The 15,853-nt window shown below is 41.1% G+C and overlaps 1 protein-coding gene across 4 annotated transcripts in view; it reads left to right on the forward strand.

The window, feature by feature from the left end:
- Window positions 1-15,853, forward strand: part of bcas3 (BCAS3 microtubule associated cell migration factor) — a 223,950-nt gene that overhangs the window by 70,907 nt on the left and 137,190 nt on the right. For all 4 annotated transcript variants that reach the window (XM_058079793.1, XM_058079792.1, XM_058079794.1 and 1 more), the window contains exons 20-22: window positions 4,415-4,506; window positions 9,866-10,062; window positions 10,209-10,306. In XM_058079793.1, the coding sequence (XP_057935776.1) occupies window positions 4,415-4,506; window positions 9,866-10,062; window positions 10,209-10,306 (387 nt within the window). The remainder of the gene's footprint in view (window positions 1-4,414; window positions 4,507-9,865; window positions 10,063-10,208; window positions 10,307-15,853) is intronic.

The following is a 15,853-nucleotide window of genomic DNA, read 5'->3' on the forward strand; positions in this document are numbered from 1 at the left end:
GACTTTAACTGATCCATCAGGACTGTGGATGAAGTGTGAAAGTGTAGATTCCCTATAAACCATAGCGACCTCATGCTATTTGTTCAGTATGAAAGCAGGATGTTTCTAGAAACAAACATCTAGAAGTTAGCACCTGTGATTCTCTCTCAGTCCTAAGCGTGACCATGATGCCCCCAGCCCCCCACTACCTGTTGTATCCTTGTAAACGTGGAGACTGACTGACTCTCTGTGCGGACACATGACATGGCGGCCGCAGATACCTTGTCAATAGTTCTTTATTGCTCTTGGAGAAGGGGGCCACAGTGAGGCCTTTGGAGCGTCAGGCGTTGGTAATGAGAAACCTTGGCGCCATGACTGGGTCACTAATCAAAGAGAAGTAGAAAAAAAAATGCATGTGGTAATTGTAGCTGGCTGAAAGAAGGAGCTGCCAATCAAATCTAGCTGTAATGATAATGACCGAGCCGGGCCCAGTATGCCAGGACGTGCCACTCAAAAGGGGGAGCGTAAGGCAACAGACACATGGAGCTGCCTACTGACATCCTCGCAGGTGAATTTCATGGGAAGATGCAAAACTAGCAGGTCTAGCGCACCGTCCAGCTATGAACTGCTTATCTTTTCCCCGAGATCAGTCTTAACAGCCGCTGGCTGTGGGCCCCAGGCCCGAGAGATTGGGCTTCATCAGTACCGAGGAAACCTTTGTTCTTGTTCTGACTGCCTGCTTCACTGCTCCAACTAACAGGCCACATTCAGCACAGCCAACACCACCCCCCCGACATTTAATAAAGACACTGTGTTCCGTGCTGCTGGACAGCTTCTCTACTCATTATGCACTCATCCAGCTGTTTACTTTGGAAAGATGAGCGTGATCTCATACAGTACACAGTATGGATGGAGTGTCTGTATGCATGCCTTACAAATAGAAATATATATAAATACATCAAGGAAAGGATGCAACTTTGATATGTTCTATAGCTATGTTGGAAGTTATATATGTCTCAAGAAAAATGTGAATTTAAACCAAAGTGCGAGGTGATATGACCATTATGTCATTGTATGGTCATATCACCTCGTACTTCGGTACGAGGTACATTATTTAAAAATAAAAAATAAAAAAACCTTAAACTACATTATGGAAAGCAGGAAGTGAACAAATGTAACAGTTACTGATTGTAAAAGTACCAGATGGAGGGGTAGGATTTAATAAGCTTTGCTTCTTCCTACTCCTTTTGGACATGTGGAACTGTGAACTGATTATGGGATGCACTCAATTGTAATCTGATGCATGTTCAAATGAAATAAAACCATTACCATTACCAAACTTTGTCATACAGTATAGGTTAAAAAGCCTGTTAACGCGTACAATAACAAAGATATATTTATCCATCCTTCTATTTTCTATGCCGGTTATCTTCACAGGAGTCATGTGTATTATGCTGGAGCCTATCCCAGCTGTCTTTGGGCGAGAGGTGGGGTATACTGTATTTAATATAAATATTTTTATAAACCCAAAGGCCCATATCCAACAACATATTGGATGTATTATGATGTAACTCTCCCCTCATGGATTTCACTTCAAAACAATTTAAAGCGATAAAAATGGCCACAAGGTGGCAGAAGTGCATTTGATAAAAGCCCAGCATGCATCATTTCCATAGAAGAATCAAACATGACAGGAAGGAGGAAGTGAGGGAGCATGGAGGAGTGTAGTATGCAGAAGGTAGGGATGCATACATATCCACATGGACACGCACACACGTGCACACAAATGCTCGCACCGTGAAAATTGTAAATTGTTCACGGTGTTATATTTGTAAATGTAAAGCAAGCCTTTTTTGAGTTTATTATAGTTCAGATATTTGAGCTGTCACAAAAGTCGAAGTTATGCTAGAAATTTATATTTATATAGATTTACATAGATATTTATTATTTATATAGATGTTTTTTTTTCCTTGTTCTAGTCAGGAACTGATATTTTCCTGACACTTATTTGTACTGCTAAAGAACGTCAAAAAGTGAAACAAACTTGTTTTTTTTCCTGATGAAAGTCTAATCTTTCTTTTGGTAGGTTCCATATTTATTTATTCTTTTTTTTTTATATTTCAACATAATGCTGCTAAAATGTTGTTTTTTTCACAATTTTTCAGAAAATGCTAACATTAAGTTACTTTTCATTATTTTTTTATTTATTTATTATTTTCAATTATGTTCTTGTTAAATTACAGCTTTTTCTCATTAAATGTCAACTTAATATTTTGACTTTATTCTTATAAAATTACTGCTGAATTCTGCTATTGCTTTTTATTTTATTTTATTTTTAGCTTTCTTGCTAAATTACAATTTTAGGATGTGCTGTGGGCAGATAAAAAAAAAAAAAGTGCCACGAGTACTACAAATGGCCCTCATGCCGCACTGTGGACACCCCTGCTCTAATGAGACTTGGTATGATCCACTAATGTGGCATTTAAAAACACTCTCCATGTAAAGTGCCATTGATGTTGTGAGTCTTAAGAGTCTGTAATGAGTGTTTTCCAAGTGGAGCGACTGGTCGGACCCGGTAGAGATGAGTAGATATGTCGCTGGCTCAGTCCGTCTGGCTCCTGACGCGCGTCCTAACAGACAACAACACGGACGATTGTCTCTTTGCACAAACACACACAGGAAACCAGATCTAGCTAGTCCGCCAACTGCTTCATGACATCAATAATTGATTAGGAACAGCTATTGGCCCCTTGGGTCAAACAGGAGGACACATAAGGGCTCTCATCACTTTCCTCCAGCCATTGTCATTATCATAATAATAATAATAATAATTAGCTTAGATATAGTATGATCTCAGTCAGAGGTGTCCAAACTTGGCTAAACATGTCAGTATAATTACACATAACTCCAACTTTGACTTATTTATACTTCTTGCAAAGGCCTTCTCGTCCAAAGTGCAGCTGGGGGGCTATTTCTGACCCACATTTCCTTCTTTATGGACCCTTGCTATGTTCTAAAAAATAAAATAAATGTATCATCTCATTTAATACCAAATATGTAGTTACAGTATATGTTTTTATGAACCTGAACGCCTGACCCAACAATGTATTTATGCATCTTGTGTGTGTTTTTTTTTTTTTTGTGCAAGAGGTGATGCAACTCTCAACTCATGCATTTCACTTCAGAGCAATTTGAAACCATACAAACGGCCACAAGTTGGCAGAAGTGTCTTTGATAAGAGCTCAGCAGACGTGATGTTAAAGGTAAAATCACACATGACCGGAAGGATGAAGTGGGAGGGTGTGGAGGAGTGTAGTGTGCTGAAGGTTACACATTGTAGGGACATTGTAGGAGTCTTGAACCAGTTATGATGTGCTATATATATATATCACTATATTGACAGTTACTATGGTACCCATTATGTCATTGGATGGTCATATCTCCTCGTATTTCGGTACGTGACAAAAATAAAATTGAAGAAAATAAATAAATAAAATAAAAAAACCTTAAACTATATTAAGAAAGCAGGAAGTGAACAAATGTAACAGTTACTGATTGTAAAAGTACCAGATGGAGGGGTAGGATTTAATAAGCTTTGCTTCTTCCTACTCCTTTTGGACATGTGGAACTGTGAACTGATTATGGGATGCACTCAATTGTAATCTGATGCATGTTCAAATGAAATAAAACCATTACCATTACCATTACATTTTTGCGCATGCGCACACACAGTTCAATTCCTGTAAAGACTGTAAATAGTTCATGCAAAAAGCAAAAAATATTTAAAATTTAAACATTTTAAATGTTTTGACACATTTCTTAAATATCCAAATCTGTACTTTTACTACTACTTTTTTCTCGTAACCTTTTTTTTAAGCCTTGCTGGAATCATCCTTTGTATTTTTGTCATACATTTATATGTTTATTTTTTTTGTCATTTTTGACCTACTATGTGTTTTGTTTTGTTTTAGTTATTTAAGTTATTCTTGGATTATTTTTTTTAGAACTGCAATTAAATATATATATATATTTTTGTTGCTGCTACTTTTTCAAGAAATTGTAATTTAAGTCAATTTGTCTTCAATATCCAAATCATATGGCAGCCGGGCTGGACGATCTAAGTATTATCTTGCTTGAATGATGTGGTATTCATGGTCTTTTACATTTTAGATATACAGGAAGTGTAGAAACGGTTATGTGTTTCATTCGAAGCCACTGGGGAGTAACAAAGACGCCACTTGGAACTTCTCGAGTGGAAAGGAAGCAACCAACCCAGAAGAGTACCCCAAACTTGTTCTCTAGGAAGTAAACCTGTCAGTACTTTTGTCATCAAACGTCAATGAAAAGAAAGTGACCATTGCAAACGCATCTGAAAGATAAACAAATAGTTGTACGATACAGATATGAAGTATCGCCATGTGTGTTGGTTTTTCAGGGATGTCCCCAAGCCAGATGAAAGATGAAGAGTCATCGGATGTCCCGGCGTGGGAGCAGAGTGGACAGTACGACGAGGAGTGGCTCTCTCAGGTCAGCCGTCTTCACTCACGTAGCCGCGGCATGCTCCTCTCATGCGAGGTTCTGACACCCACGGCACACCCGCTCTGGTCCCAGTCAGCGCTAGCTGTGTTGCTTTGTGTTCCATGAATATTTCATAGCATTTGTATTGCATGCCTGAACAATTTCACCATCCTTCCTTTGTCTTGTGTGATTTGTTTTTTAGAGCCCATCAATTTTGGATGCGCCAGTAACATTTTCATAATGTCATACCATAAATCTAGCACGACTTGGCTAAAGGCCTTCTGGATTTACACACAACGACTCAACAGTACATTTTTCTCAACCAAAACATACAAGAACACCACCGGATCACATAGTGTATGTCAACAGTAGTGGTTGGGTCAAACCACACATTACGTCTGGATTTAAAACAAAGCATTATTTACATTCATTATTAAAATATTTATTACAATGTTGTTTACAATTATGAGCCACACTGCATATATATATACTTTTTTATTATGAAAACTGGTACCATTTTTGTTTTTGAGATTTTTAAGCAGATTTTTATAATGACATATTAAGCTGCATATGTTTTTCCTGGCTGCACGGTGATCGAGTGGTTAGCTCGCAGGCCTCACAGCTAGGAGACCCAAGTTCAGTTCCATCCACGGCCATCTCTGTGTGGAGTTGGCATGTTCTCCCCGTGCATGCGTGGGTTTTCTGCGGGTACTCCGGTTTCCTCCCACATTCCAAAAACATGCTAGGTTAATTGGCGACTCCAAATTGTCCATAGGTATGAATGTGAGTGTGAATGGTTGTTTATAATAATAATAATAATACATTTAATTTATAATGTTTGTCTATATGTGCCCTGTGATTGGCTGGCGACCAGTCCAGGGTGTACCCCGCCTCTCGCCAGAAGACAGCTGGGATAGGCTCCAGCGCCCCCGCGACCCTCATGAGGTTATGTGGTAAAGAAAATGAATGAATGAACGTTAGCCCTAACCCTAAGTTCAACTGCTTACAAATTGTAGTAATTTTATTATTTCAATTAATTTCTTCAAAGATGTCACAATTCTTCACAATTATGAGTTGTGAAAATTATTTTTTTAACATTTGAATTACATTTTTCACAATTGCTAGTTGCACTGCAATGTTTTTTTTAAAGCATTTACTACACAATTTGTGACAATTATGATTTAAACTGTTTTTTTTTACGTTTTTGTTGTTTTTTATAGATATATTTATATATTTTTGACTTACACTGCATGACTATATATATATATATATATATATATATATATATATAAATATATATATATTTTTTTTTTTTTTTTTGTAGTTTATGAAAACCACACCTTCACACACCCAAACATACTTTAAGTTATTATGGAAAAATAACTCGATTTTGGTCTCATTGGACCAGCTTTGCTCCAGAAGACGTCTGGATTGTCCATGTAGGCATCTGCAAGCTTCAGTCTCTTTCTTAAACGCATCATCTCAGTGGATAGTGATGTAAACGTGTCTTCACCTTGGACAGTGACGCTGGTGTTCCAGTAGGTGCTAGTTCATGACAGGGTTCCTGGATTGTTCCTCAACATCCTAACCAATTCCCTGGTTTGGTAAACAGTTTAGGTCTTCTTCCAGATCTTGTTGAAAGGGTGACATATCCAAATAACAATTGCTAGAAGCGACGATCTTGGAACCTGCACCGTATAAGTCATTCTCGAACCATCAACAGCTGCTATGTTGAGATTTCTGTGAAATATATACGTAAGAATGTCATGACTGTCAGAAAAGTGATGTTCAGACATGCTGCGTTTTCAGCCTGGTTAACCCCCACAGCTCTCTTCTCGGATGTCGGCAGGTAACCCTCTAGGTTTTTGCCATCAATAATTCTGCTGCATGCATAATTTATTGGCTTAAATGCGTCCCACTTAGCTTGCAGAAGTTGTGGTCTACATCAGCTATGATAGTTTACCAAATAGCATAAAGGCCACCCAGGAGACACAAAGGCAATGGTGTATTAACAAGCGTATTGGAATGTATTGGTTATGTCATCATCGTAGTGTACATGCCAAAGACATACGCAGTTATTTTTAGCAACTTTACAGATACTTTTATAATATTATATCCAACTATCCATCAGTGTAGCCTAAGCTACTTCATCCAGCACTTCCCAGCAAATGCCTTGGTGTTGAGAGACATAGTCTCTCCAATGTGGTCTGGGTCTTATCCAAGGCCTCCTACCGGTTGGATGCCCCCTGAACACCTCCACAGATGGGTGTCTGGGAGGCATGGGGGCTTGAACCCAGGATTTTGTGCTTCCAGTCTCTACCCAAAGCTCACGGCCATACGTATGTGATATTAGGAACACAGATCAACCTGTAAAATGAGAGCTTTGCCATTCAGCTCAGCTCAATATCATAAAGCAAAATCAATACAGCCTGAAGTCATTCATACAAAATTCACTCACACTGCTTAATGACAGCGTGAAAAAACATTCTACATCATGATGTTCCCCTCATTGAGCACGTCTTGCACTATGCCCATCTCCATCCAGTGTGTTGAGTGCAGGGTCATGTGGAACTAGGAGAGTATCTGCAGACAAGAGTTCAGATGCACTGAATGCATCACAACTGCACTGTACTCAGATTAGAGTTCTCATATCTAGTTGTCCCAACCTTGTCATTGAGCATGAAGTGATTGCAATGCCCTGAGATTACAATGACCTGGATGAATGGGAATATTCACATTTGTACTGGTTTGGTTAGAAACCAAGGTATTCTCTGGAATTTTCTCCCCCTTTATCCGTATCGATGACTCGTCTCTATCTTATTTCCCTGAAAGCTTCACCCATTCCTTTGCCAGTTACTGATCCCGGTTGTAATTTATTTCTCCAAAATATACCGTACACCATGTGGACAAAGCTAAAGCGAATTGTGTCTGTGAGCAGTTTGATGCTGTGTTGTGAGATCTGGGTCTTCTATCGAGCTTCCGAGAGTGTACTGCTCAGCTTGGCGACTTGTGATATGGATAGCGTTAACTGGCATAACACACACACACACACACCCTCAAACACAGCAATCCCCATGCCTTATTTTTTAGTCTCTTTATATATAATAAAATAATAAATATTATTAAAATTAATATTATTATTAAAATAATATTTCCAATGGGCCTCACGCCCAATGTTGTCTTCTCATAACACTCTAACACTCTAATCACTAGAGTAAAAGTGACAATGCTAGAGTGTGCATTGTCACTTTTACGGTTCACAATCATGTTGCATGATAATTATCGGCGCAATAATCATTGGGGCAATGTGAGGGATTTGTGACGTCATACCAATAAATAAAAACAATGAGGTGAGATTACCCATAGTGTGAAGGTGAGCAAATCAAGTGCTCCTTTTTTCTCCTGCCTGTGATGTTAACAGTCTGTCGTAACGTCACTTGTATACGAACATTCCCTTTCCGAGAAAGACATTTTGCTTTGTGCTACTTGTACGAAATACAAAAAGCCTTATCAGCCAGTACGCCAGGCATACTGGTGCGTGTGTCCAAATATCGGTTATCAGTTTCATATAGGTCTTCAGAAGCAGAAAGTTATCGGTAAAAAGATAGCGTGCATGACTACACTAGACCTTAGACCTTAGACCCTGAGTGCAGGAGCATTCTATCATCATGATCTGTGTCCACTAAAGGGTTGTTCAATATCTCAACATGATATACGTGAGTGCCATAACATTATCACTTCAACTCATTCATGGAGTCATACAGCTTAAGTTGGCTTAAGTCTGACCTGTTGACCATGTCAACAACCGGTCTATGTTGAACTAGAGAAGCACTCTAGAGTGCAGACCTGTGCCAAGCGCCATAGAAGAACAAGGAGCTTCACTGTCACTGCAAGAGGGTACAATGAAATTTAGTTTGGTAACATCTCCTTATAACAGCAGCATGTGTAGTTATAACAATAATTAAAATAATAAAATACTGTATAGGGCTGCACGGCGGTCGAGTGGATAGCACACAGACCTCACAGCTAGGAGACCAGGGTTCAATTCCACCCTCGGCCATCTCTGTGTGGAGTTTGCATGTTCTCCCCGTGCATGAGTGGGTTTTCTCCGGGTACTCCGGTTTCCTCCCACATTCCAAAAACATGCTAGGTTAATTGGTGACTCCAAATTGTCCATAGGTATGAATGTGAGTGTGAATGGTTGTTTGTCTATATGTGCCCTGTGATTGGCTGGCCACCAGTCCAGGGTGTACCCCGCCTCTCGCCCGAAGACGGCTGGGATAGGCTCCAGCACCCCCCTGCGATCCTCGTGAGGAAAAGCGCTAGAAAATGAATGAATGAATGAATGAATGAAAAATACTGTATAATTAACATTGAAAATGTTGCAAGTCCTTAATGTATCAAGTTCACATAGTCTGAAGGGTACTAAGGTTCCGGCATATTGCGATTCACAGCAAAATAATAATCCTACATTTTTTTGGATCAGTCTTTGATATTTTGTAGAAACTCTTTGAAACTTGGCCTGTATTTTTTCCCAAGCGCTGAGACCATTTTTATTTGTTTTTTGTTATAAGCACAAAAGTCGAAAATGGTCGAATGTTGCAACGTTAAAGAAATTCCTGGATCCATACAGCGATCCAGATCACTCCCAAAATTGTATTAGTTTTCCATATCGTATTTCTATAACAAATGCCGGCAAAAACATAACATGCTGCGCTTGACGGAGGTAACAACTCATTTTGGAGGGTGTACGTACATTCCAGGACCACCGCAAATGGTGGAAAACCGCATCGACCATAAAAATGTCTATTTTTAACTATGTTCACCAACACATTTATTTTTGACATGCAGTTCTCTGAGTACAAATGTGAAATTCCACCATTTTTATTTCAGAAAATGAACAATTGGAATGACACAGAAAAGTCAAGTGGTTACAGCGCAGACCTCACAGCTAGGAGACCAGGGTTCAATTCCACCCTCGGCCATCTCTGTGTGGAGTTTGCATGTTCTCCCTGTGCATGTGTAGGTTTTCTGCGGGTACTCCGGTTTCCTCCCAAAACAACAACAAAACAAAACAACAACAAAAACATGCTAGGTTAATTGTCCATAGGTATGAATGTGAGTGTGAATGGTTGTTGTTGACGGCTGGGATAGGCTCCAGCACCCCCCGCAACCCCCGTGAGGAAAAGCGGTAGAAAATGAATGAATGGTTCAATGCACATTATTACGTTGCTGGTGGTAAAGGTTGCCGACCCCTGAGATTGTGCAAGGTGCTTTCACTGCTTAAGTTCCGCACTGCCTGTGGAGTTGATGTTTAAATATCACAACATAATGTTGTCATGTCATGTTGTTATGTTCTTTATTTCAGGTGGAGATTGTCACTCATACAGGTCCACATCGTCGCCTTTGGATGGGACCCCAGTTTCAGTTTAAGACCATTCATCCCTCAGGCCAGACCACCGTCATTTCGTCCTCCTCTTCAGTGCTTCAGTCCCAGGGTCCGTCCGATGCACAGCAGCCTCTCCTGGACTTTGACACAGATGACCTGGACCTACATAGCCTGAGGTACCATCATACAAATTACATTATAATACTCTTTTCATTCACATTGTTATTTTACAATACATTTGACACTAAAGAAGTCAGACAGTCATCTACTCTCTGTTTCCAATCATGTCCTTTACATACTGTATGACATTTGATATGTTTAGGATCCAGCCTCTGCGTTCAGATCCAGTCAGCATGCCTGGGTCGTCCGGGCTGGTGTCTGATCGTCAAGGACAGGTGAACATCATGGATGCTGGTCCAGGTAGGAAACGGAATTTTTGTGTGTCTGTGTGTGTTTTGCTCTGATGATTGTCCGACACCTACACCACCTTTTTGGTGTTCTGCTTGTGTCTGATGGGTCATCACATGTATTGAGACTAGGATTGAAGACTTGTTTTTGATGGCCGTTTGGGCCGGCTGTGTTTGTGACCAGTGGTCGTGGTTCCTCATTTGTGGTAAAGGTGCTACATTGTCTTATTGTGTGTGTTTTGTGTAAAGCGGACCTCATCATGATTGGGTTGCCATATCTGTGGTATTGCTTTGTCTTTTGTGTGCCATTACATGTATTCATATTACTATATGGATCCGGTGCAGAAGTGTACCAATGGTGTACATTTAAAGTGAGGGACAGGAAGTGTTTATGGTGTCACGCATCTGCTTGATAAACAACTACAGTGCGGTCCAGACTATGGCTAGTGGGAGTCATGGCTAAAGATATTACCCAGGATAATCCAGAGCTTGAAAACCCTTCCATCATACGCTTGGTCTTCCTGGTGAAATAATGGAAGCAGTCTGCCGCCATTGTTCAGTAGAAATGCAGAAGACACATCTCCGAGTCGTGAACTAGTCGTTCAAAACTTGCGGCACTCACTGGTAAAACACTCACCAGCTAAATTACAAAAAGGAAAAATGTTCCTCATACTGCATTTGTATAATTGTACGAAGCCCTTGGAGGAATCAGCAGATCTTCCTGTCTCAGATGAACTCCCCTTTCCGCATCCTGTTGGGTTTATTCACTCATCCCGCAAAATAAAAACTAGTGCAGTTTTCCTCTAAAACAGCAACAGCAACTATCCATAATTGCACTTGTGAAGTATTTTTGGTTGCGTAAGTGTCATAACCGAGTGGTTCCTCCATGTGCAGCCAGTGTCCTTTTAACCTTCCTGTGTTGCTGGTGCAGAGCAGCAAGAAGTAATGGAGTTGATGCTTATCAATACGTGTGGATGGGGAGGCTTCAGTGTTGTGTCCTGCCACTGCCATGGCGCCACCTCTTATCTCACACTCATCTTTTATCTCACACTCGGAAGAACACGGCTGTGTGTGGCAAAACTTGCCCGATGAGCCACAGAGAGCAAGAAGAAACATTGACTATATGAGAAGAAGGCATTGATTTGTAGATTTGTGAGTTGTGAGGTGTTGATAGTTGAAATATTTCCAAATCTATTGTCTCCATCACGTGACAGAATTGACATGCGCTGTGATGTTTGTGTTTAATGTTCTCGGTTAATGTGCCCACGCTGTATCCAATCCATGTTTTCCTTCAGACTCATCCGACTCGGTGAAGCCATTAAGCTACAATTCTCCTCTCAGTGACTCACTTACAGTCAGTCAGTCTCCCCAGTGTCTCTTGCCATCTTATCTCAGCCCATACACTCTGCTTATCTCTACTGCCCCTGAGGTGATGGGACGCCATCTGCAGTGACACACACACACACACACACACATGCACACGGACACACACGTATGTTGTATGCTACACTAGGCTACACTGTAGTCACTGTTGTACTCTGCTTCCATGTGTCCCAGTCTACACAAAGACGACAAACACAGCCAAACGAATGTGCTTAGAATATCCTTAGAATAGGAAACATTTCAAAGCAAAACATAGCCTTTGGTTCCTAGAACCTCAAAACGAGGTTAGTGCATCGGGCATCAATATTACCATCAGGAAATTGGCCTTGAGGTTCTCTGATTTGAGGCAGTGAGGGTCTGACGTTTGTCACCGGTTGTGTTGATTGTTTTACTGACTATAAACCTATAAGCACAGGCAAGGCATTGAGGGTGTCCAGTTTGGTGGCCTCGGGCTCTCATGTCTGCTACTTGCGGATGATGTGGTCCTGAGTCGAGTGCAGAGCCTCTGAGATGAGTCATCACCTCCAAATCTGAGGCATGGATTGTACCATCCGAGTGGGGAGCCAAGTCCTAGTATCTCATCTTGTTACAAGTGAGGTCAAGATGGATAGGGACTTCAACGGACGGATCACTGTAGCGTTTGCAGTAATGTGACCGTTGTACCGGACCATTGTGGAGAAGTGGAGGAGTTTGTCGCAGCTCAGAGAATCTTTCACTGCGACAGCAACCTGGCAGTTATGTGTACTGTTGTTTTGTTGGTTCAGTCAACAGTCGTCGTGTAGTAGGGATCGTTCATCCTTACAACGTCCATGTAGACGTTACAATGTCATCTTTAACGGTTGTGACAGTCAGTTGTTGAGAGGAGGCTACATTCACACTTCATGGTACGACACCCAGTTCGGCTTTTATGTTAATATCTAATCTCGTATGTGGTCATTTACATTAACCCCCAGAAATGTGACTTGTAAATGTGATCATGATGTGTTCGAGAAGTGAAGCGCACATGCCAAACATGGCGTCACATGCATTATCACATATACAGTACACCTCGGATATATCGGATTCAATTGTTCCCACTGGTTTTGTCCGATATAAGCGAAATCCGTTATATGCGTATACCGGAAAATGTCCGTTTTACGCATATATCGGATTTATATCCGGTATATGCGTAAATCGGATTTTATCCGTTATAAAAAGGCACTTCCTTGACAATGTTTCCAATGTACCTGGACGCGCAGGCAACGCTGCAAACGCTGCAAATGACGTCGTATAGCGGCCTGTCACGATTCGGCGAATCGGAGCTCCACGATGCGGCCATCCGATATACGTATGCGAGGGAAATTTAATGGAAATGCATTGGAACGGGACTGGAGATTTTGTCCGAAATAGGTGAAATCCGTTATAAAAAATCCGATATATGCAATGAATTTTTATTGGAAATGCATTACAGAAAAATCGGTTCTTTTTTATCTGTCCGTTGTGAGCGAATTTCCAATATATCCGAGGTTTACTGTACTACAGTATTAATTGGCCCTGGACCCTAGAAACCGCCCACTGAATTATACGGGAAAAGGCCGAAATGATACTGTGTCAAAGTGATACTGATAAAATATAGAGTTTAACCATGTCCAGTATCAGCCCCCGTAGCTGTCCACTCAGAGCGTGCTGCTCTGGTATCGTGCCTGTGAAACAGAGAACAGAGAACAGCGCACGAGCGTGAACACACACTATAAATTTTCCTCGTGCTTCTCCAGTCACCAAAAAACCCAAACGTGATTATTCATTCATTCATTCATTCATTTTCTACCGCTTTTTTCCTCACGAGGGTCGCGGGGGGTGCTGGAGCCTATCCCAGCCGTCTTCGGGCGAGAGGCGGGGTACACCCTGCACTGGTCGCCAGCCAATCACAGGGCACACATAGACAAACAACCATTCACACTCACATTCATACCTATGGACAATTTGGAGTAGCCAATTAACCTAGCATGTTTTTGGAATGTGGGAGGAAACCGGAGTACCCGGAGAAAACCCACGCATGCACGGGGAGAACATGCAAACTCCACACAGAGATGCCCGAGGGTGGAATTGAACCCTGGTCTCCTAGCTGTGAGGTCTGTGCGCTAACCCCTAGACCACCGTGCCGCCCCAAACGTGATTAATGGAACTTTAATTGTCAGACATTGATAAGATAAGACTGTTGATAAAATATTATTGTTGAAATATTTTTGCAATTATTGTGTTTACACTGTTTAGATATAATACATACAAACGAAATGGTCTTTTGATTAAATAGTACGTGATAATAAGATCATCACATGGTTTGTCTGGTATCAGGCCCAGTATCATGCCCCCGCGTGTCAGTATCAGTACCTGGCCTGATACCAGACAAACCATGTGATAACCTATAAATGTCATGTATTTACAGAAATAAAGTGAGTGCCCTTTTTGGTGTGTTTGTGGCCATTTTAAAGTCAGGCCTGGGTGCCAAATCCGGCCTGCACTGCAATTTCATCCAGTGCCCGTGGAACTGTTTGGAAAATAGATTTGAGTCGGCCTGCCTTGCGCAAGATATTGACCCTCAGTTGCTCTTCTCCGTCATTGTGCAAGTGTGCATGATGTACACATGTTTTTAGTACTAGAAAGGGACCAACAAAGTAAAATCCCATTTTATGTTCGCTCATGTTTTCAGTGTAGCATCAATTGTGTGCATCCAATGTATCCCTTTCTTTGTTTGTAAAGAGGTGGACTGATCTCCAGCTAGACTATACTTGTTGTGGTCCTTGAAGTCATATCAGCAAAGCAAAGAAAGAAACCCAGACTTGGAAGAGATAACTACGCCAGACTGTAAGACTATTTAATCTTATTGTTGCTTGTTTGTTGTGTATCCCGATGGATCTCACAATGTTTCTCCGCGGTGCTGTATAGATGTGTTTTGACTTTACAAAGAAAGTCACCCTTCGCCGCGACAGGAAATAACAGAACGCCATGTCTTGAATTGGCCTTATTGTTGTTAGCGGTGCCGTCTACAGCTCCACCTCCGCGTCTTCGTCAAGAAGATACATGAGATTTATCTTTGGAGGAGAATCAGGATAACATGCAGCAAGCAGGATGCGATTCAGTGAGTGTTTATCACCAAAGACGGCTGCAGCAAGTCGCTGGTTGGTCAGCACAGAGAGGCACAGCACAGAATGGATCCTGAATCCAGATTTTCCCTATTTTGCTCAAAAGATCATTGGGAGTTGTTTGTATGCAAAATGCTTATGAAAATATGAATGTAAAGTTTTTATGATGGCAATTTGCATGTAGTCCAGAGAAGAGTCATAAGATGAATGGAAATTAATTGCAAAGTCTTGTTGTGAAAACAAACTTCATACAAACTTAATTTAAAAAAAAAAAAAAAAAGCTTTTTTCCACTGCATTTCAGTCCAGCCACAAATGAAGAGCTGCTGTGATGTTAGTGATTCTCTTGTTAACATGTTGATGAGGACAAAGACTGGAGATGACTCTGTCATCCTGACTGAGTGACTATCACAGACTGGAAGCTTTAAATTGGGATGTGGTGCTTGAAATCTTTGTTTTTCCTCTGTTACCTGCAATGAAACATGGAGTCGTTATTGTTTCAGGGCTTCACAGGCAAGGCCATTGCTGCTAGTGGTACCTAAACCCACCATATATCCCAAAAGATAGGTCAGTTGAGAGGTTCAGATGCATTGAAGAAGGCTTCAGGGAGCTCAAGAATGTCTAGACAATCTCCAAAGGTTGATTTAGCAGCGGAATCGGGGCACAATAGTGCAAAATATGTTCAGGAATAGTAGCAGGCAGGTGTGAATGCATCCGCATCTGCATAGCGAGGCAAAGATTTTTGGAATTAGGTTGCAAAGATGCTACTTCTTTCCAAGAATAACATCAGGGACGTTCTGTTATTCTGCAAAGGGTAATGGTATTGGACTCCGAAAGCAGTTTTCTCGGATTCTCCGGGGCATCCAGAGAATAGCTTGTCCAGAAAAGAAACAATAAGAGTTACCATCAGTCCTGCGTCATTCCAACATTCTGTTGCTTTCTTGTTTGCATCCAAACAACCTCCCAAAGCAACTTCTCCCAACCATCCAAGAACAGTTTGGTGATAACCAATGCCTTTTCCAAAGGCAAAAGTGATAACTAAGTCGCTTAAGAAACA

The sequence above is a fragment of the Doryrhamphus excisus genome, chromosome 8, assembly GCF_030265055.1.
Source record: "Doryrhamphus excisus isolate RoL2022-K1 chromosome 8, RoL_Dexc_1.0, whole genome shotgun sequence".
Taxonomy (NCBI): domain Eukaryota; kingdom Metazoa; phylum Chordata; class Actinopteri; order Syngnathiformes; family Syngnathidae; genus Doryrhamphus; species Doryrhamphus excisus.